Source organism: Cygnus olor, chromosome 18, assembly GCF_009769625.2.
Source record: "Cygnus olor isolate bCygOlo1 chromosome 18, bCygOlo1.pri.v2, whole genome shotgun sequence".
Taxonomy (NCBI): domain Eukaryota; kingdom Metazoa; phylum Chordata; class Aves; order Anseriformes; family Anatidae; genus Cygnus; species Cygnus olor.
Genome location: NC_049186.1, coordinates 12,777,196 through 12,798,203, shown reverse-complemented (window position 1 = coordinate 12,798,203; position 21,008 = coordinate 12,777,196). Strand labels below are relative to the sequence as shown.

Sequence of the window (21,008 nt, the reverse complement as noted above, 5' to 3'; positions counted from 1 at the left end):
GCAAGGAACAAACGGATTCCCCATCACTGCGCAGTTTGCAGACATGGAGCTGGGCTGCCTCGTGCCATTCAGAGGCTGCACTTTTGCCTCTTCTGTGCCCTGTCCAGACACTGCTGCTGTGAGCATGTAGCCTGGTTTCGGAAGCAACATAAAGGCAGGGTGAGAAGGCTTTCCTGCCCTCCTGCTGAGGCTGTGCTGGTACCTTCTGCAAGAGCAGTTGTAGTGCTTTGGTCAGTGGGGCTGGGAGCCTGGGCTGGGGCTGCATGCGTGCAGCGCTCCTGACTGCTGTGGCCCCGCGTGCCTTGCACCAGACAGAGCGCGGCAAGGTGGCCCGGGGAAGCCTGTGCAAAGGTGGGGGTCTGCGGGAGTTCATGGGTGGGGGCAGGTGGAGCTGCAAGGGTGCTGCAGTCAGGGGTGTCTTGTGAGCTGCGGCAAGCACCGGCCTGTGGCTACCTCTCCAGCACTCACCTGGGTTCAGAAGAATTGAAGAGGAAGGTAAGAAAAAAAATGATTTTCCTGAAGCAACTGGTGAAGGTGATTTCTAAAACTGTTTTCTATGATGTCTGTAAATTCTTGTTCAATGGCCTGGTAGGTGTTTGGCTGGGGGGGAGTGTGTGTCGAGACAACCTTCTCCTGCAGCCCCGGGATGCCCTGCAGCAGCTTGCTCAGGCTCTCGTTCTCGGCACAGTTACCGTATAGCCACTGGGAATTTTCCCCGGTGCTGTCTGCAGGTGGCTGGAAGTCGACGTGGAACATCTCCCTGCATTTCATGCAGGGCTGCTTTTCCACGAAGGCTCCGTTACTGTAGTAGAAGGCCCGGCACTGTACCCCATCAGGGAAGACGATGGCCAGATTGTGCTCCCCGTGGTGCACCGCGAACGCCACCGCCTTGTGCCACGTCTTTATGCACAGGACATCAATCATGATCTTCCTCTCCAGCAGCCCGCTGCAGGACAGGGATGCTCCATAAAAGAGAGGAGGGGCTGCTCCATCCTCGGGGTCTCTGTAGATGCTGAAGGCGACAATTGCAGCTCTGAAGATGAACGCACTGGGCTTCATGTTGGCTTCTCGCTCCAATTCTTCTTGCAGAGTTTTGTTAAAGTCACGCAAGAAAGACTCCATTTGCTCTTGGGTGCTGCAGCCTGCTACTTCAGAGCCCTGGGAATAGACACAGCCCTTGGTACAGACCCCTCCCTGTCTCTTTCATTCCCCAGGAAATGATACTCTGCAAGAGAAGGGGATGAGCGTGCGGTTGAAAGATAAACTCAGAAATTGTCCTCCGTTCCCCTGAGTCCGTTCAGCAGCAGCTGGTCAGTACAGCTCGTGGTGACTTGGAAAGCTTGAGAGAGAAACTTCTACAAGAAGGGTTCTGACAAAATGGGGGACGTTTAGAGAAACAGTAAGGATGTTGGGTTGGCTTTGGGCGTGAGAGCGCGCGTCTGCTTGTCTGTTGAAGTGCTGTCTAGTGGCAGCCTGGCTTTGGAGCAGGATTGGTACCATTGGAAAAAGAGATCGTCGTAAAGGCTAAATGCTGGTGGAGGTGTGTAAGGCTGCTGTTTTGAGGGAAATGACCCAGCCACTAAATAGACAAAGCAGTGCCCAACGAAGCCAGTGAGTGGCCAGCCAAGGTCAGTGTGCAGGGTTTGGGGCAGCAGCTGCACAAACACGTGGAAACGTCACCGCCCCGAGGAGTTTCTCTCCCAGCGGCAGAGCCCTTGCCCTGCCCGTCCTGCTGCTGCTGGGGGGGTGCGTTCCCTGGGCCTCCCCACGGCCGTGCTGGGTTTGTCACACCGTCCGTCCTGTCCCAGCCGTGGGACTGAACGCCCGGCTCCAAGGGAGCCACCTCCAGAGCCGTGCGCGCGTGGGGATACTCACGAACTGCAGCAGGATGGAGTAGGGCGTCAGGCCGGGGAGGTGGGTGCCGTACTGTTGGAACGGTCTGGGGAACTTCGCCTGCAGAGTCCGGCAAACCTTGGGCCCTAGGAAGTCAGTGGGTTCCACCATCCTCTTGTGCACCCTCCCGAAGAAGAACACTGCGTGCAGCACCTGTTGGCGAGCGGAGACCCCGGCACTGAGCTGTGCCTGGAACGCAGCTGCAGAGCCCCCGCGCCGGCCTGCCCGGCTGTGGCCGCTCGCTGCCCCCAGCCCCCCGCCTCCCCTGCTGCCCCTTCCTGCTTGCCCGTGCTCCAAACAGCTTCTCCACTCTGGGCACCAGCTCCCTGCTCAAACCAGGAGCAGTGCCTCCGGCCTGGGGCTCCTGCCCCTTTCCCTGCAGACGTCTGGCAGCAGGCCCCAGCACGGGGCAGCTCCCCCCCTTGGGTGCCGGCTGCCGCGGAGGTTTTGCCGACAGCGCTGCCCCCACCCCAGCTGGGACCTGCAGCAGCGCAGAGGCTGGCCGCAGATGGGTGGGGAGGACAGCGGTGGCAGTGCTGACCTTTTCTATGTATTGCTTTTTGATGTCGTCAGCCGGCTGCTTCTGATTCAGCAAAAGCAAGAACTGCTTGATGAAGAGATTCCCGCTCATCTGTAGCTGGCTTTTACGACGCTCCTCTTGCTCCGCCAACATCCTGCTGGAGCACAGAGGAGCGAGTGGCAGCAGTGCCGGGGGTGCTCCAGGCTGCGGGGCGAGCGCTCGTCCCCCTGGGGCATGGCCGGGCTGGGGGTGGCTGCTGGCAAGTGGGGGAGAGGGGAGGCGAGGCTCAGCCTTACCTCCGAGCGTCCTGTGCTGGAGCGCGGCCAGGGCCCTGCGGGAGGAAGAGGAGGCTTGGTGGTGCGGCGCTGTGAGGAGCGTGGCTCTGAGGTGCGGGCAGGCGCGGGAGCAGAGCTTGCCACGGGCTGGTGGCCGCACCGTGCGTATTTGCTGCCTGCCCAGGGGACTGGTGTGCACTGCGGGACCCACGCGGGGTCCCAGCCCCTCTGCACACCCAACGGCACGTGAAGCCAAGCCCAGCACCGCAGAGGCTGGGCGCGCCAGTGGCAATGCCATGCACCAGGCTGCTCCCCAGCATCCCGCGTGCCATGGCCACTGAGCAAGGCACTGCATGGGCTTGGGATGTCCCTCAGCATCTGAAGATGGCGCCACTTGGGCTTCTGGCCAAGATACTACACGGGAGAATGTCTCTCCTTGCCTCCTGGAGAGAAGGGGCAGTGCTCACACACCTGGTTTTGGTGCAGGAAGTCCATCGGGGACACGTAGCCTGGTACTGCAGCAGCTGTGTCCTGGTCCGCAGGGCTCTAGGAAAACAGCCAGCAGAACCCTGCTGTGCTGGAAGGGCAGGAAGCCGGGTCACCCCTCTGAGGCTGGCCAGCTCCTGCACCTGTGCCCCTGGGGCACGATGCACCAAGCAGGAGCCGGGGTGCCGGCTGCTTGCTCGGGCAGTGCCATGCGGTGCGTGGCTGGGGGTCCCGGGGCTGCTCCCAGCCAGAGGCAGCAGCCGGAGCAGACACCTGAGGGCACCTTCCCCAGAGCAAGCGATCAGCAGAGCTGCTGCAGCCTCAGGCCAAGCGAGCATTTTCACTCTGGGGAGGCTGCCTAGGCATTCCTCCACCTTCAGCTGCAAGGGGAAACTTGCCAGTGGGCTGCGAGCCCAGGAGGGCTTCCCTGGGAGGGTCTGGGGATGGTTTCCTGCTCCCGAGGGGCCTGTCTGCAGGGGAAACAGATGGCTTGCTTACTTACAAGCAACAGCACTTACCTGGCAGAAGCAAAGAATCCTTGGAGTCTGTGCTGCTGTCAAGCTCTTGAGCCACAGAACTCAGTGCAGGGTACGCCGTCTTAACGAAGATGCCCAGTTCCCTGCACTGCCACCAGCGCTTGGTGCAAGCACTCCTTCCCCAGTCCCAGCCTGAGGAATCCCACCGGCGTTTGCTTGAACCTGGTGCTTCTCACCCTGCTGCTGGCGCAGTGGCTTTTCTAAATGTACTGCACTGCTGGAGTGTGACAGGGAAGAGCTGTGCAAGGGAGGGGCAGGACTCTTGCTTCCACTTTCATTTCTCCAGAAACGAAACTCAAACCTGAGAGCTCAGAGCTTCCGTATGGGGACAGGTTGCCAGTGCCCACCATGCCATCGTGCTGGAGCACCAAGCCCTGGGAGTGGGGAGCAGGAGAGTTCAGCCCCACCAGTGCCCCAGGTGGGGGCTCACTGAGGCCAGAGACCTCCGCCCCCACTGCCAGCAGGGCGAGTGGCTGTCATGGGGCTCCTCAGAGGCACGGAGCCTTTCAGGGGCTGCGCCGCAGTGGTCAGGGGGAGCGTGTGGGTGCTGGCAGCACGGAAAGCAAGGAAGGGGGGGGTGGCTGCCCAGGAGAGACAGAGACAACTGAACGCGAGCTAACGAGCCTTCCTGGTTAGCAGGGATGACTGTGCCTCGGGGGTGTCCCCCTGAGGTCACTCCCGTGGACTAGCCGCTCCCCTGGCACAGGTGACACACAAAATGCTGAAAAGTTGTTAGTATGGGCACAGAGCCGGGGCAAACTGGTCACACAAGTGGTAGGGGTCCCAGCCATTCGTGCTCCAGATGCGCCATGGAGATCTCCACAAAGCAATGACGTCCTCAGGCAGCCTGACCTATCGCACTGCCAATGTGTTTTTAAGAGATAAAACCACACCCTTGCAAACTGCTGTAACCTGCTGCCCGGACAGCTGCAGGCCCTGCTCCCACTCCCAGCGGCAGACACAGCCCCGCAGGGAGCCGCAGGTTTGCCCCAACTGTAGGCACAGCGGGCGTCTGGAGCGTGAGCAAGGCTCAAAACCCACTCCAACCCTGAGCAGGGGGCGTTAAACGAGGGATTCTGCTGCTGGCAGCTGGAGCGTGCTGCCTCCAGGACAGAGGCACAGCCCTGGCTCTGCTGGAATTTTGAAAAAAATTTGAAACCACTCAAACATTTAAGAAATGCAATTTTACAACACCAACGTTTGTAAGTACATTTCCTCACATCTCCTCCCTGTCCCACACACAGTTTTAACAAGCAACAGCAGGCTTGCTCTCCAGTAAGTCCAGGAGACTATGAAATTCTTCCTCTCCTTTCTCAATGAATTCGTTGACATTCCGTCTGATCTGCTGGATTGCTGGCTCTTTGTCCCGTTCCTCCTCATCCTGTTGGAAGAACAACCAGGGAGTTGTTAGGACCTGAAGCAGGTGGGATCAATGGCGTGGCAGACCCAGGCACGCCAGCAAACTCAGGCTGCATCTTTCCAAGGCGAGAAGAGCTGCAGATTTCTTCCCTGCCAGTCCAGCTTACCAGTGGCACTATGTGCTCTCCGCAGTGGTAGACCTCCTTCCCCAGGAGCTGCAGCCCTATCTCCAAGAACTCAGGGAAGCTCTTGGCCACCTTGTGCAGCGTCTCCTCCTCGTAGGCATACACCTCGCCGCTCTCTGCGATGAGGATGATGAGCTGCTGCCCCGTGGCCAGGCAGGGCACGTCATCCACCGTGCCCACCACGGCCATCCTGGTGGGCTGCGGCAGGTAGAGCGCCTGGCACCACTGCAGCAGCTCGTCCTGCCCCTCGTGAAAGGTCCCCTCGAGGCCACCGACCCGCAGGCGGAACCTGGGCTGCTTTGCGAAGGGCACCACCATGCCGCGGCACTGCTGCACGTAGTCACAAACCTTCTCAAAGCTGAAAACTGAAAGGGAACGGGAAGCTGGCGACGGCAAGCGGCTGCCCGCCCTGCCGCAGCGTCACTGCCGAGGGGCTGCTGCAGGGGCGCGGGGGGCGGCGGGCGAGGCCGCAGCGCTGCGGCCCCGGGCCGGGGCCGGGCCGCCCCGGTCCCCCCCCCGGTCCCGTCCCGGTGCCCATACTCACGCTTCGCGGTGCCGTTGGGAGTCCCCGACCTGCCCGGGGAAGGAGAGCGCCTGAGCGGGGGCCGCGGCGGCTGGGGCCCGCTCCAGGCCCAGCCACGGCCCGTCCCGGCCTCCCGGTGCCCCCGGCCCGTTCCCGGTCTCTCCCCCCGCCCCCCCCAGCCTCCCCGGCCCGTTCCCGGCCTCGTCCCAGCGCCCCCGGCCCACCCCGTCCCTGGAGCCCCCCGGCCCGGCCTCCCCGGCGCCCGCCGCGCCCTTGTTCCGGCCCCAGCCACCCCGGCGCCCCCGCGGCCCGCCCCGCGGCCCCCCTACCTCCACCCGTTGAGGTGCAGCAGCCCGACCGCCATCGCTGCGAGCCTCCCCCCCACCCCCCTTCCTCCCACCGCCCCGGCCCGGCGCGGCCCGGCGCGGCCCAGCGCGTTCCCGGGACGCCTCAAGGCCCGAGCCCCGGCTCCACACCCGGGCCAAGGCGCGGCCCGGCTCCGCCCCGGGCTCCGAGGGAGGAGCGGGGCCGGCGGCCTGGCGGGGCCGATAAGCGACTGCCGTGCCCGTGCCCGCACCGATAACGCCCCGCGGGGCTGCGTGGGCTCGGCCCGCAGCCCGCGACGGGTGCCGGTCCCCCGGGGGGTGCCGGCGCCGTTCCGGGGAGGCAGACAGCCCCCGGAGGCAGAGCTCCTGCCTCCCACAGAGCTCAGACGCACCCCGAGCTGCAGGAGCACCCTTTAATGGTTGCTTGGCCCACCGTCCCCACACACAGCCCGTGTGTCCCTGGGTGCGCTTGTCCTGGGGGCTGCAGTGGTGCCTGGCAGCCCCCGGCCTCGCTGCCGTGGGGACGGGACACTGCTGGTCGCCTTCCCGAGGCAGAAAACCGTACTGTGCCCCTTCCAAAAGGCTTCTGGAAGCAGTCCAGAAGCTGCTTTCGGGGCTGGCGGGGCTGACCGTAGGAGGAGAGTTGTTTACAAACAGGGCTCTGCTTGCAAGCCAGCGCCGCGGGGAGCTGTGCCCCTGGACACAGCAGCAGGGCTCTGGTCCTGTCCCTGGTCCTGCCCCGGTCCTGCTGTGCCTGCCGTGTCCCTGGTGGCAGTGCCCCCAGCCCTGTGCCGCAGCATCCCCGGGGAGGCGTTGGGCGGCGTGCCCAAGTCAATCCTTGGCCACTGCAGGCCAGTGGAGGGAAAGCTTCCCTGGCACGCCAGGCCCCGCTGTTTCCAGCGCCATGCTGTGGTGGCTTAGAAAGAGTGACCAGACCCAGCCTCTGGCAGTGAGCTGTCCTTGTCTGTCTCGCTCCTTCCTGGGGACTGTGACACTACGAGGAGAGAGACAGGCTCTGTGAGACGCCGAGGGTCCAGGGAACAGGGTGAGCCCCCACCCTGATGTCCCCTAGCACCCTGACAGCTGCCTCTCCCCTTTTTCTGGGCCTTACCTGGGGCTCAGGCACATCCCTCTTTCTGCTTGCAAATGGAGTGAAGCTTCTGAATGAGAAATATTTTATCTTCTCCCTCCTGCAACAGCAGAGATGCCGCAGTGAGCAGCCCTGTGGGATGTGCTCTTGCACCTTTGAGGCAGCAGCACTGGTAGGGCTGGAGCCCGGATCCAGCTGCCCCGGGGCTGGGGGCTGCAGGGACAGGGGCTCAGAGCCCACAGGGCAGCAGGCAGAGCTCACGCACGTTTGCGATCTGCTCCTTCAGCAGGCAGATGATCCTCTGCTGGCCTCTCACCACCTGGATGTTGAAGTAGGTCACGGCTCTGCAACGACAGGCACGATGGGGATGGTGGCATCGACAGGTCCCTGGGGCTGGGATGCTGCACCCCTGCCCTGGGCCAGGAGGGGCACCCCAACTGCCAGGGCCACGGCAGTGACAGCGGGACCCACAAAGTGCGGGCGCAGGTTTCAGCCTCGGGTTCTGGCCCATACTCACAGCAGCACCCCGGACAGGAAGAACAGGAAGAAGGTGTTTTCCACCAGGTACTGGTGGAGCCAGGTGAGCCAGGTGATGTTGGGGCTGGACTTCTCCAGCAACTTTGCCCAGACATTCACAGACTTGTAGATGGTTTCCAGACCCTGGAAGGGGCCACAGGTTTCTGACGGCTTCACTCTGAGTGGACAGAGCAGTGGGGTCAGTCGGATGCTGTTGAGCGGCGGATTGTTGGGTTCTGGGCGGCCCAGCTGGCCAGTGCCCCTAGCTCAGGGCACTGTCCTGGCTCTCGGGGCAGGCTTACAGCCCTCCAGGGGCCAAGCCTTGCCCTGCTTCCAGCGGGGGGGGGGGGGTCCTCATCCCCTTGCCCAGCACTGAGGAGCATCTGGGAACGGCCGGGCTGGGAGAAGCAGGCACACACCAACGGCTGCCAGGCCACATGCAGTGACTGGCAGAGGGCAGCACTTCACTGCCTGGGACAGTGCCCGCAGCTGGGGACACCAGCTCACAGCCCTGTGCAGGGTGTCGTGCACTCTGCATGTGGACAGGGTGCAGCAGGCACCATCTCCCCAAGCTCCTCTCCTTTGCTGCGGCTGCCCCTAGCAGCAGACAGCTCTGTGCCCTGTGGTCTGGCAGGTACTCACGACCAGATGGTGTAGGAGATGAAGACGGCAGCACCCAGGAAGGATGGGAAGCAGAGCAGGGTGATGAACACAGTGCTCATACGAGAAGCTTGCCAGGGCTTGCTGGGGGACTGGCAGTTCTGCATCAGACTGGTCTGGGGACAAGGAGCAGAGAGCTGCGTGCTGCCGCCTCCCACAAAGTGACCCCAGGAGCGAACGCAGGGTGGCTGTGCCCTCCTGTCCCCCCGTCCAGCAGCCAGGTGAGCTGGGGGACCCCAGCAACACTTCTGCCCTCACGTGAGGACAGCACTGCCCACGGCGAGGCTGCAGCGGGAGCTGCGGGGGTAGCACTCACCTTTTTGATGTAGAACAGCAGCAGCAGCTTCAGCACCTGCACAGCTGGCAGGAGCGGTGCGAAGAGAACACCCAGCCTGGAGGAGAGGGAAATGCGACTGAGCCCCATGGGGACTAATGGTGCTCAGAGCCACGAAAGGATCAGGACAGCAATGCCAGCTGCAGTCCGGCTTTCATAAAGCAGAGAGCCAGCACCCGATGCCCTGCGCTGGGTTTGTTGCACAGCCTGTGCCTGGAGGCTCGTCTTGCTGTCGGGGCTGGGCAGCACCTGACAGTTCACTGGCCCCTGGTGCATTTACAGCCTGTCTGCCAGCTGTGCTGCCAGTGCAAAGGCAGCAGCACACATCTGGACCTCTGGACCTCCTCCTCTGGCTGGGAGTTGTGCAGGGTGGTGTGAGGCTGGGGGCTGCAGAGGGGAGCCCTGAGCAGCGAGTGCCATTATGGTGTGGACAAACGAGGGGCTGCACATGCACCAGAACCTGCTCCTCCTCCAGAGCTCCGGAGGGCACCAGCTGGGCAGGTGACACTGGACTGGTACCAGGACACTCCACTGATGGCTTTCACCCCTCCTGCCACGGCCAGACCTCCTAGTGTGTGCATGTGGCTGCACGGTGCCAGCACCAAGGGCTGTGACCACGGTCTGCCAGGCTGCTGCTGCCTTTCCCTTGTCCTTCCCGTGTTGGCCGGGGGGGTTCCGTACGCTGCAGGGCTCACAGGCAATATCAGCACCGTGTGGCATTTGCCAGCAGTGGATGAGCCACACCAGGCTGAAGATGTCTCACCAGGTCAGGGTCTGCCCGTAGATCAGCTCCAGCACGTTTCGGGCAATGTCAAACTCAGGCCTCTGCTTACTCTTCAGTCTCTTCTCTGAGATCAGCCTGGGGAACGAGAGAAGCTCTGCTCTGACAGCCGCTGCGAGAAGTCGGGCACCCGGTCTTCACTCTCTGGTGGCTGCAGAGCCGCCCCAGCAGGAGAGCGGGGCCGTGCTGGGGGGGACCTCTCCCGGGGCACGTTACCTCCAGACCAGCTCCCCAAAGATGGTGTCCAGCAGAGTGAACACGAAGTCCATCACCATGAAGCGATACAGGTCCTGCCCGACACACGTCTCCCAGCACTGGGGAGACAAACGCGGGTGGTACGAGGCAGACAGGGAGGTTTCTCCCCTGCCATGGCTCCCCCATGGGGTGTCAAGGGCTGGGTGACCTCTTCCTCTCCCACACACCTCTCCCTGGCTGTCCCAGCTTTGGGGTGTCCCTGCCCGGCTGACTGCCCCTCTCCCCACCAGTGGTGCCAGCGGTGCCGCCCAGCAGACCCCGTGCTGCCAGACCCCTGACGGTGCTGGCACGGCAGCCTTGGCTTTGCTCCACACTCCCTGGGCCAGGGACAGCCCGGGTGGCGCATCCCCAGCCAGCTCTGCTCGGCAGAGCCTGGCCCCACATTGCCCCACATCGCTGGCCAGCACCAACCTCCTCGTCGGAGCAGACGACTCTCCGGCTGAGCCACTGGTAGCAGAGCAGGCCGAGGACCACCATCTTCAGCAGGAGGTTCCTGGAGAGCAGCAGCGGGGACAGGAGGCCCTGAGCCCTAGGCGGGGGGGCTGAACCCCACATATGGGGGGTCCCCCGGCCCCAGGGCCTCTCCCCACAGCGAGCCCGTGTCTGGGGGGCTCCCCTGCCCCGTCCCCAGGCAGCCTACCTGCAGATGGCCACGTAGACCTCCACCTCTGGGGAATCCTGCCTCTCCCATGTCGCCAGCAAGTTGTAGAGATGGGGCATCAGCGTGTTGAGGAGCGACACGGTGAGGGGCAGGACCAGCAGGATGCCTTCCCGCTGCCAACTGCTGCCCGCCAGGGCTCGGTGCTCCTGCTGAACCTGGCAAGCAGGCGCCTGGATGAGTGCGACCGCCTGCAGCCCAGCGCCTTGGGGCTCGCTGTGCCGGCCGTGGGATCAGCCCCTCTGCGCCCAGCCGTGAGCACAAACGCTGGCAGCAGGAGGGAGGTGCAGCAGGGCTGTCCCTGCCTCCTCCGGCTGCGCTGCCCCCCAGGTCAGCCTGGAGAGCCCTGCCTCTTCCCCGCACGCCAGGCCGGCAGAGCTGCCGTGCGGCGCGGGGGCCGCGCTTACCGCGTGCATGTGCTCCGAGAAGTAGTGCACGGCCACCACGCAGCCCAGCACCGTGCTCAGAGAAAGGACCCAGGCCAGGAGAAGGACAGCGACGCGCCCCAGTCGCTGGCAGAGGCTCAGGGGGCAGGAGCGGGACCGCCGCTCGGCCAGCAGCTCCTGGAAGACAGCAGTGCCAGCGGAGCTGCTGAGCAGCCCGGGGCAGCTGAGAACATGTTCCAGGTCCACCCCTGGTGCGAGAATTTATCTGGGTGGGACCCAGAGGGCGCCGGGCAAAGTCAGGGTGCACACGACGCTGCAGGACCCCCCGCGCAGCGGGGAGCTGAGCCCCGTGGCCTGGGCTGGCTCCCGTGCACGCCTTCGCCTTCCCACCACGGGGCGCGGGGCGCACACGGACTGAGCTCCAGCCCAGCTCCTCACCTTCAGCTGGGTGCAGATGTTCTCGCACTGCAGCTTCACCGAGCGCCTCTGGATCACCTTGAAGTCCCAGGCACAGAAGACTTTGATGGCCAGGTCCCCCGCAGAGCTGCCCACACGGTAGCTCTCCCCGAAGGAGTGGTACATGCTGCAGCAGGGGGGCAAGGGGTGGCGGCAGGGGCTCAGGGCTGGGCAGCCAGGGCACGGCCGGCAGGGCTGGGGCGCTGCCGACTCACCTGTACACCAGCAGGATGCAGGTGGCAAAGAAGGAGACCCCAACGGTGAACAGGTAGGCCAGCGGCATGTTGTAGGGGAGTGGGGGGGCTGCAGGGGGGGCCACGCTGCCGCTGAGGCTGGAGGCAGAGGGGTCATTGAGGGTGATGTTGCTGTAGTAGCCGTAGTACAGCAGCGAGTGAGTGAAGTAGCCCTGCGGGAAAGTGCACAACAAGGCCCACGGTGACCTCAGTGGTGCCCGCGGCTCCCTGCCCAGCCTGGCACGGGGCACAGAGCATGGGGCAGCAGCGGGCACCCCCCTTCGCACCCCCAGTGCTGGTGGGCCCAGGGCTCTGGCTGTGCGAGGGCAGGGCCCAGGGCACTGCTGCAGCAGGGGATGCAGGGCAGGGACCGGGGCATCGCCACGATGGGAGACGTAGGGATGCAGGGCAGGGACCGGGCTAGGAGCATCTCCCAGTGCAGGGAGGCACAGGCAGTGACGCGCTGGAGGTGCTTACCGCTCCTGTGAGGAGCTCAAAGCCAGTGAAGGACTGCTGGTTGGCCTTGGCAGGGGGATACGCAGCCTGCAGGGCCACTACGAAGACCAGGAGGATGAGGAATGAGAAAACATTGAACATGAGGAGCGTCTTGAGGAAGAGGAAGTAGGAGAGGACGCTGGAGCCGAAGCGGCCACCGATCTGCTTCAGGGCGTAGTGCCAGGGCTGTGCAGCGGGGAGCAGCGCGAGGAGCCTGTACCAGAAGTGCCGGCAGCCCTGCGGAAAGGGAGCCTGGTGAGGGCACCGGGGCCGGGGTCCCCGCGGCAGCAGAGCCCCTGCCACCCGCCTGCTCCGGCTGTGCCGGCCGCCGCGCTTCAGACTTACGATAGCGATGTAGTCCTTGGACCGCCCGCAGGGAGACGGGGTGGCCGCGTGGTGGGCGCGCAGCCCCAGGGGGCTCCTCTGCTCGTTCAGCTCCCGCCTGCCCGGCAAAAGGGAGGGGTGTCAGGGGGTGGCTCCGTCTGCGGGACCCGCAGGGGACTGGCGGGGGGGGGACCTACCGGAGGGCGCGCTTCTCCGCCAGGCTGAGGGGCACCGAGAGCAGCATGTGGCTGCGCTGGCTGGGCGAGAGGCTCAGCAGCTCCTTCGCCAGCAGGCTCCGCTTGTCTGGGGGCGCAAGGGGCTCAGTAGGACACAGCTGGCTGGGGCGCAACATGCCCGTCCCGAGCCCTGGTGCAGGGACGATGCCTGGCTCTGCCTGCCCCCACCCCAACGGGAGCTCTCACCTTCCAGCGTGGCGCGGGCTGGGTCGGTCTCCAGGTCGTACTGGCGCAGGCTGGGCCGCGCCGCGCGGCTGAGCTGCTGCAGGGACGGGCGGCTGCTCCGGCGCCGCAGCCGCGCCGTGCGGTTGTAGTACTGGGAGATGATGGCCCCGCGGCTGCGCCCTGCATGTGGGAGCAGGACACTGGGGAGGGCGGCCGCAGGGAGAGCGGGGCATGCTTGCGGCAGATGGGAGAGCTCCCAGCCCGGTGTAGCTTGGGCAAGGGTGGCTCCGGGGGGCCAGGAGGGCAGGCGGCACTCACCAATGGTGCGGCTGGGCATGCTGGCGAGGATGCGCAGGGTGGTGGAATCGCCCGGGTGCTGCTCGCCCTGCCCAGATTCCAGCCAGGCAGAGACAGAGGCGTCCGGGGGGGCCAGGTGGGCTGTGCGGCCTGGGGATGGGGGCGGTGAGAGCTGGGGTGCTCAGGGCCCAGAGGTTGGGTACCCACCCTGGCACATACCCTCCCTGCAGCACCCCATCCCTGGGGATGCTCCTCTGTGTCCCCAAAGGCTGGTCCAGCCCGGTCCCACAAGTGCTCTGTCTGTGGCAGCGGTGTGAGCCCCAGGTGGGACTGCGGACAGGAGGCAGCCCTGGGTACACGCGCTGTCCCCATCCTACCCTCCGCTGCGACTGCTGTGCTTTACCTCTGCCCCTCTCCTGCAGCTCCAGCTCTGTGCCCGCCTCTGCCAAGCTGCTCTGCTCCTGGATGAGCTGGCGGAAGGAGGTGTGCAGGGCTCCTTCATTGTCCGGGCTCAGCTCCTGGCTGCGGGGACACAAGGCTCAAACCACCAGCCTGGCTCTGAGGATGGAGCCCTGGGAAAGCCCCCGGCACCAGCCCAAAGCCGGGTGGTGCTGCCCAGCAGCTGGGCCGTGCTGCATCCCCCAGCTGAGGCTGCAGGATCCCGCAGGATCCCACAGGATCCCACAGACTGAGGGCTAGCGAGAGCAGGGCTCGGGGAGTGGAAGAGCAAAGCAGACCCGCACTCACTTGTCGCTCTCGGTGTCCTCAGGGAGGTGGAGGGTGAAGGTGGGCGGCTGGGACATCCTGCCGGGGCCGAGCAGCCTCCGCAGCACCCTCAGCCTCCCGCACGACGCCCTGCCACAGCAAGGGGAGGATGTCAGCACAGCCCCGTGCCGCTGGCGCTCACGGCCCCCCTGCTCCTCGCTCCCCTGCTCCTCGCCCCCCGCTCCTGCGGCTTGTCCAGGGCGCGCCGGGTCCCTCCTGGCCTCGGGACGGGGCCGGAGCTGGGAGCCGAGGAGCCGCGGGGCTCAGCCGGGGCTCAGCCAGAGCCGCGGGGCGCCACGGCCCAGAGCGAGCTGCAGCGAGGGCAGGAAGGAAGGGAGGGAGGAGGCTTTGCGCGGAAGAAAGCGGGGCTGGCGCTCCTGGGAGCGGGGCAGGGTCCCGGCTGCAGCTCCCGGGGCACGGGAGCGCTCCGAGGCAGCCCCGAGCCCTCCCGCAGGGCAGAGCATCCCGGTGCGGACCCCCGGGCAGAGCCGCCGCTGCCCCGCGGCTGGGAGCCCGCAGCGGCCCCGGCGCTGGGCTCGGGGAGGGCCCCGGCGGCGGCGGCAGCCCCGGAACCCGCAGCCCCGTCCCGAGCCGGGGGCTCCCACCCGCCCCGGGGCAGAGACCTCGACCCCCTCCCAGCAGCGCGGCCGTCGGGAAAGCGGGGCGAGAGGGGCGAGAGGGGCGAGAGGGGCTCGGCAGGCGGCGTCCCCCTCCCTTCCCTTCCCTCTCCCCTCCCTTCCCGTTCCCTTCCCCGCCCCGCAGCAGCCGCCGCCGCCCCGCGCAGACAAAGGCTCCGGGCAGGAGGCGGCGCCGGCGGGGTCCCGGGCCACCCGCGCCCCCGGGTGGGAGCCGCCCCCCCCGCGATCCCCCTCCGGGCCCGGGACCTACGGGAGCGCCCCTCCGGTACCAGCAGCCGACGCAGACCCGTCCGGGCGTCCCGGCGGCGGCTCGCGTGGGCGCGGAGCCCCGTCCCGCAGCGCGGCGGCTCCCGGTGCAGAGCCCCGCTCGGGCCGGGGGGGGTCGCGCTCGGCAGGGGCCGTGGGCGCGGGGCCGGTTCTGGCGGCGTGGGCGCCCCCGGGGCCGCGTCCCCCCCGTCCCGCGGCGCTCGCTCAGGACGGAGCCCGCGGCTCCCGTGGGCGCAGAGCCCCGCCGGCCCCCGGGAGCCCCCCCGCAGCCCCGCTCCCCCCGCCCCGGGCCCCGCCTGCCCCGCGGGCGGCCCCGTCCCGTCGGGGCGGGCAGAGCCGGCCCAGCAGGTGGGAGCGCCCGGCCCGGCCCCCCCGGGGCGGTGCCGCGCAGGAGCACCGGGCAGCGCGGAGCGGCGGAGCGATGGAGGGCGGCGGCGGCGCGTACGGGGCGGCCAAGGCCGGCGGCGCCTTCGACCCGGCCCGCTTCGTGCAGCAGCCGCAGGTCCTGGCGCGGATCGCCAGCGCGGTGAGTCGGGACCCGGGGGGCGGCCCGGCCCGGCCCGGCCTTCCCCGTCCCCTTCCCCTTCCCCTTCCCCTTCCCCTTCCCCTTCCCCTTCCGCTGGGCCTGCCCGTCTCCCCTCCTCTCTCCCTTCTCCTCCGGCCCCCCCGGCCCGGTGACGGGGCATCCAGGCAGCCCCGGGGGGGCCCCACCGGCCCGGTGCGGCCCCCGGACGCCCGCTGTCCCCCGCAGGTCTTCGCCCTCATCGTGTTCGCCTGCCTGGTGGGGGAGGGCTACACCAACCAGCCCAGCTCCCCCGATCTCTTCTGCATCTTCAACCACAACGAGGACGCCTGCCGCTACGGCATCGGCATCGGCGTCCTCGCCTTCCTGGCCTGCATCTTCTTCTTCATGGTAGACGCCTACTTCCCCCAGATCAGCAACGCCACCGACCGCAAGTACCTGGTGCTGGCAGACCTCGGCTTCTCGGGTACGGGCGCCCCGGGGCAGGGCCGTGCCTCCTGCAATGGCCGCTCGCGTCCCATGACGTGGCCGCCGCTCGGTGCCTGGCAGAGGGAGCTGCTCCCGCTGGCACGGCGCCTGCAGGCCACGCGTTGCCAGCCAGAAGTCCTCTGGGGAGCCGGAGGTAGCGGCGTGCAGGTGCCTGTGCCGGGCCGTGCACCTCCGCTGCCCTCCAGCCCGCCTCAGCGGCAGCCGGGGGCCGGCTGCGAGCAGGATCCGGCCGTGCCGCGCTGCCTGCGGCTGGGGATCCATGGGGACCAGCGGGACGCAGCGCCTGCCGCTCACGCTCGCTTCCTCCCGCAGGCCTCTGGACGTTCCTCTGGTTCGTTGGCTTCTGCTTTTTGACCAACCAGTGGGCCTGGACGCAGGCTAAGGACGTGCAAATCGGGGCTGACTCGGCCCGTGCCGTTATCACCTTCAGCTTCTTCTCCATCTTCTCGTGGGTGAGTGAGGCCCGGCGGAGCCCGGCCCTGCTGGCAGGGTCTGGGGAGCAGCGCCTGGCCCTGCAACCGGGGCCGGCCTCTGCCTGGGCGCCTGGCTCTGACAGCCCTCTGCTCTCCAGGGCCTCCTGATCGCCTTTGCTTACAAGCGATACAAGATGGGGGTGGAAGACTTTGCTCATAGCTACGTTGACCCCACGCCAGAGGTTTCGACTCCCTACTCCAGTTACCCCAACATCAGCCACGACAGCTACCAGCAGCCGCCCTTCACCCAGACCGCGGAAGCCACGGAGGGTTACCAGCCGCCGCCGGTGTACTGAGCCCTGGGCCGGGCGGTCCGGTGGGGACGGCTGTACAAGTGCAATTTTCTCTTGTGGGGTGGGAAGGAAGGGACCTGGAACTTGAACGGGGAAGGGGGCAGGAGGGTGGCAGCTGCTTTGCGTGGAAGCCACCAAGCTTTGGTGCTGGGGCAGAGGAGAGGGCCTGGCGCTTGTGGAGCTGTGAGCTCCCCGCCGTGCAGCGGTGATGGGCGAGTGCCGAGCAGGACCCGCTGCGCGCAGCGAGCTCCTCTGGGTGGGTTTGGTGCACGGGGGCCGGCTGAGCTGCAGCCCTGCTGCTGCCCCTCTGGGGAAGCAGCTGTGGGAGGAAGCGGTGGCGAGCACGGCCTGGGCCCCTCCTGGCACTGCTGGCTGCAGTCCTTCAAGTGCCACCTTCCACTGCTGTCGTGAGCGTTACATCCCCAGCACAGCTGCCTGACGCGGTTTGGCTCCTGCCTGCCACTGGGTTCGCGTGCCTTCCTCCCCTCCCTCGGCTGCTGCCGGCTGAGCTTGATGCCAAAGTCCCATCTTCTGAATATGCACCCTTGTGCTGTGCCTTCCCCAGAGCCCGCACGAGAGCAGCTGGTGCTCAGATGACATTTTTTAGGATCTGTGGGAGCGGTGGGTGTTGGGCTCACAGCAGGGCCGTGGCCCCGGTCTTGTCACAGGTCCAGGTGCTGCCGGGGAAGGTCCCCCTGGAGCACCTTCCCTGCTGACTCCACGCAGCCCCCTTGCCTCTGGAGACACGAGGCTGTCACCCTGTGTCCCGCATGCTGCTCTCTGAGCCACGCTCTGCTCGGCAGCTGCCGTCCCCGAGCTGGGGCCACACCGTGCCTTTGTGCTGGGCCTGTCGGGCTGGCTTGTCTCAGGTTGTTTGCTGCCGTGCCTGTTGTGAAGCTGTTCCCAGCAGCAGTGTGGGGTATGCGAGCTGTAGCTGCTGGGGCTGATATTCAAACATGCCTTTGTTTGTCACTGTAGAGATGGAATAAACTTTTTCACCTAGCCACCACCTGCGTTTCTTCTCTGAGGAAGCAGAACCAGGTTCTTCCCCTCTGCCCCGAGACCTGGCTGGGGGTTCCAGGAGGGGAAGCTGTGGAACCCAGCTGCCTGCTGCACCACAAACACTGCACTCACGCCAGTGCCTATTTTTAGCAAGTCCTCCTGCTCCTCGTGGACAGCTTAACAGACAGTTTGAGCAGGCAGCTCCTACAGCACCCGTGTGACCAGCCTGCCAACACATGCTGCTGCTTTATGAGCACTCATTCTGCACAGGCTGCTAAGTGCAGGAACCTGTGTACCAGACTACTCCAAAAAGACACACGTGGGCAGTTTCGTTATTTATTAACCCAGAACAGTAGTACTACTGCCTCCCCTCGTCCTTAAGGGGAAATCCCAGGCCTGGCAGTGAAGTGCTTGTGAATACTAAAGCTCTAATTGCTTCAAGTCATGCAGAGCAAGAGAGATTTCAGGCATCTCTTGAACCTAACTTGGCAGGCGCCTCCTGCTCACTAGTGTGTAAGTAAACAAGCACTGGAGAGAGGAGTCTATTTGAGCATGGAGATCTGACCAAATCAGCCTGACCAGAACCGAGAGCTATTGCTTGGAGCTTAAGGATTCTGACTTACAAGAAAAAGCACTTTTATGAGAAGTTTAAAAAAAAAAAAAAAAAACTTCCAGAAGCTGAGTCAAGCAAAGCGGGGAAGAAGGAAGAAGATCCTTCAGTTATGTTACAGCAAAGGAAGCATCAGGCTCAAATTTTTGGAAGGCTCAGGAGGGAGCTGGGTATGTGACCTAGAGTCAAGAACCATCTACTCAAAGTAGAGACCCTTTTCCAGGTAGCTGGATCTTTACAGTAACTGTAGCCCAATCCTTTACAAATTAAGTCCTGAGCTTCCAAACCCTCCACAGATAACTAAGCATTGTGAAGTGGCAGCACTTGAGCAAAAAGCCCTGATTTTAGAGAGGTGACTCTTCCTGAAGTGGTGTATTTCAAAAGGAGTCTGTTTTAACAGGTAGACTATTACTAGACTCCACACTTCTTAACCTCAAAGGCTAGAAAGAGCCTAGAAGTCAGGCTGTCAAGTCAAGCCTTCCTTCTCCCCTCTTCTATTTCAAAAAACTTGCAAGACATCTCCAGCAAGTGTAACGGCAAGCTGCACACAATTGTTAAGAGACTGTTGAGGGCCAGGCTGCTGCTGTGTGTGTCAGTTGAAGTTGTGCCACAGCTCTATGGCAAGGAAAGGGTCATCTCCTCAGACTACATTAGAAAGGAAGTGGGTTTCAGATACTAAGTTACTGTACATTGTCTTAAGAAACCTGGAATTTAGCAACAGCACACAAGAGAGAAAGAAATGGTTGTGTCCACAGGCAAGTGACCCAGCTACCAGTGGCCAGTCTGAACGCATGCAGGGTCTAGGCAAGCAGACCACAGCTATGACAAGCTACCAATGCCCTGCAGCCTGGCTCAGCGCGGCAGCTTTCCAGTACCTGTTTGTGTGGCAGCATCAGTCATTAAAACTCTTTTCCGTGCTCTGAGAAAGGAACTCCCTTTTAGTCAGACTCTGTCGTCAGCTCCCCCCTGGCATCAGGTCCAGCTGGCCCTGGCACTTGGCGCAGAGGAACCGCAGCCTGGTTTAGCAGGCAGAGCTATGACACTTTACAGTTTTGCTAAAAGCAGGGGAAGCCATATCTGAAGTCTGGGAGCCACAGCATTTGGCTTCTTCCCTCGTTCCCCCCCACCCCCCCATGCCGAAGCCCAGCAATCAAGAAGCAAAGATCTTTCGGGCGGCAGGCACGTCCAGCTGCTTCACCCCCATGGGCACGTTCTCTTTGTTGTCTGACCCGGGCTGCTGAGGCCGCTTCCTGAAGTAGCAGGCTCGGCAGACGGAGTGGTATTTGTCTGCTCCTCCGATCACTTCAACCTGGCAAGGACATGGGAGGAGGGACGCTGCAGGGCTCATCTCACCTGAGGAGATCCCTTCTAGGCTAGCAGGGCTAGCAAGATAAAACTAGTGAAGTATTTTCTGTTCCAGGGGAACTCACCTCCCTCTCTGCTCCCAGCCTCTTTGTGTAGGAGGCCTCTCGGTAGCACTCCATGCAGACAGCGTTCAGCTTGACCACGCTCTCAGCCAGCGGGACCAGGTTCAGGATGCTCCCAAAAGCCTGTGCCAAGACAGGGGCAGTTCTGTTGGTTGGGTTCCATGAGGTTCCCAGTACAGCTACTGTACCAAAAGAAGAAATGCTTTACCTTTCTCTGGAAAGTTCCATCGAGAGCAGCAACAATGACAGTTTTCCCAGCATTAGCCATCATCTCACAGAAATCCACAATGTCTGGGAACTACAGGAGGCACAGAAACAGCAGGTTCAGGAGGAAGGAGCAGCACTTCACTCCAGATCCAGCAGTACATGGCCAGACAGTAGCACGGGCCACAAAGAAAATGAGAGCCATGCTGCCTATGAGAAAATGAGAGCTCCTGAAATGGAGAGCCTCTGTCCTCGGCCTGTGGGGACTAAGGAAAGGGAAGGGTTTGACTAAAATGAATATCGTCTAGCAGGATCAAACTGCCCTACGGTGTTTGAGCATAAAGCAGAGGATTCAGACCTCCTTCACAGGGCGTCCTGGCAGAGACTGGAGTGCAGAGCACCCAGGACTTCCCCTGGCCATGCACTTACGAACTGTCCCTCGTCAATGCCGATGACCGTGGAGCCCAGCGCCTCCTGGTACACGTCCCTGAGGAGGCAGGCGGGGAGCGCCTCCATGGTGTTCCTGCGGGGAAGGAGCAGGAGGAGGTGAGCCGGGCGGCCGGGCTGCGGCGGGGGTCCTCCGGCCGCGGGGACTCACCGGTCGTGCGTGGAGACGCCGGCGGTGCCGTACCGCGTGTCCTTGGCGTACTTCACCAGCAGGCACCGGTACTGGGCGAGCTGGAACCGCCGCACCCGCCGCATCAGCTCCGTGCTGCGGGACACAACCGGTCAGCGGCCCCGCTCCCTGCCCCCCGCCCCGCCCGGTCCCGGCCGTACCTCTTCCCGGAGAACATGGGCCCGAAGATCACCTGCGGGCAGAGCCGGACGGTCAGCGGGGCACCGGCACCGGCACCGGCACCGCTCTGCCGGGAGCCCGCCGGGCCCCGCAGAGCCCCGCCCCCCCGCAGAGCCCCGCCCCGCCCCGTCCCGCCACCGCCCCGCGCTGCCCCCGCGCCCTCCCGGTACCCATCGGACCCCCGGTAACCGACCGGGGAGCGACCGGGGACCGGGCGTCGCGGCCCCGCCGCACCTGGATCTGCCCGCGGGGCCGGCCGGGCGAGCCGGGCTGGACGCCGGGCACCGTGAGGCAGCTCATGGTCCCCCCGCGCCCCGCCGCGCGCCCAACCGGACGCAGCCCCGCGCCCGCGCGCCGCCCGCCGGCCAATCCGCGCAGGGCTCCCGGCGGGCCCCGCGCGGGGCGCACAACGTCGGCGCCGTGCCCGCGGGGGCGGGGCCGAGGCCGAGGGGCGGGCACGGAGCGGCCCCGAGCGGCCCCTGGCGGCCACGGCACGGCCCCGACTGGCCCCGGCCCCCGCCCCGGCGGGCAA

General features: G+C 64.9%; 4 protein-coding genes across 11 annotated transcripts; 1 reads left to right on the top strand and 3 right to left on the bottom strand.

Moving 5' to 3' along the window:
- Positions 1–48: 48 nt before the first annotated feature.
- Positions 49–3,950, bottom strand: LOC121057055. 8 transcript variants are annotated; one of them, XM_040530718.1, is made up of 7 exons: positions 3,693–3,950; positions 3,160–3,260; positions 2,710–2,744; positions 2,435–2,570; positions 1,876–2,046; positions 689–1,158; positions 49–159 (listed from the first exon to the last, which is right to left on the bottom strand). In XM_040530718.1, exons 2-7 carry the CDS (start codon positions 3,181–3,183, stop codon positions 69–71), a joined length of 927 nt encoding a protein of 308 aa, XP_040386652.1. In that variant the 5' UTR covers positions 3,184–3,260; positions 3,693–3,950; the 3' UTR covers positions 49–68. The 8 variants fall into 8 exon arrangements, with proteins under 8 accessions (XP_040386652.1, XP_040386648.1, XP_040386645.1 ...); XM_040530714.1 differs by lacking the exon at positions 49–159 and having other exon boundaries at positions 469–1,158; positions 2,435–2,567; positions 3,693–3,949; XM_040530711.1 differs by lacking the exon at positions 49–159 and having other exon boundaries at positions 475–1,158; positions 3,693–3,949.
- A 2,552-nt stretch (positions 3,951–6,502) lies between these two features.
- TMC6 (transmembrane channel like 6) lies at positions 6,503–14,892 on the bottom strand. The gene is made up of 21 exons (XM_040530709.1): positions 14,643–14,892; positions 13,737–13,844; positions 13,393–13,511; positions 13,011–13,139; positions 12,714–12,872; positions 12,489–12,594; positions 12,313–12,409; positions 11,950–12,204; positions 11,455–11,645; positions 11,222–11,366; positions 10,805–10,960; positions 10,380–10,555; positions 10,151–10,232; positions 9,701–9,798; positions 9,467–9,562; positions 8,686–8,761; positions 8,352–8,485; positions 7,711–7,887; positions 7,459–7,537; positions 7,215–7,293; positions 6,503–7,097 (listed from the first exon to the last, which is right to left on the bottom strand). Exons 2-20 carry the CDS (start codon positions 13,790–13,792, stop codon positions 7,222–7,224), a joined length of 2,403 nt encoding a protein of 800 aa, XP_040386643.1. The 5' UTR covers positions 13,793–13,844; positions 14,643–14,892; the 3' UTR covers positions 6,503–7,097; positions 7,215–7,221.
- Positions 14,893–15,032: 140 nt separating this feature from the next.
- On the top strand, positions 15,033–17,443 carry SYNGR2 (synaptogyrin 2). The gene is made up of 4 exons (XM_040530719.1): positions 15,033–15,185; positions 15,411–15,648; positions 15,984–16,123; positions 16,243–17,443. The coding sequence occupies exons 1-4, from the start codon at positions 15,081–15,083 to the stop codon at positions 16,438–16,440; spliced, it is 681 nt and encodes a 226-aa protein (XP_040386653.1). The 5' UTR covers positions 15,033–15,080; the 3' UTR covers positions 16,441–17,443.
- Positions 17,444–17,761: 318 nt separating this feature from the next.
- On the bottom strand, positions 17,762–20,840 carry TK1 (thymidine kinase 1). Its single transcript, XM_040530721.1, has 7 exons — positions 20,711–20,840; positions 20,458–20,489; positions 20,279–20,392; positions 20,110–20,203; positions 19,685–19,774; positions 19,480–19,599; positions 17,762–19,358 (listed from the first exon to the last, which is right to left on the bottom strand). The coding sequence occupies exons 1-7, from the start codon at positions 20,774–20,776 to the stop codon at positions 19,200–19,202; spliced, it is 675 nt and encodes a 224-aa protein (XP_040386655.1). The 5' UTR covers positions 20,777–20,840; the 3' UTR covers positions 17,762–19,199.
- Between the last annotated feature and the right edge of the window lie 168 nt (positions 20,841–21,008).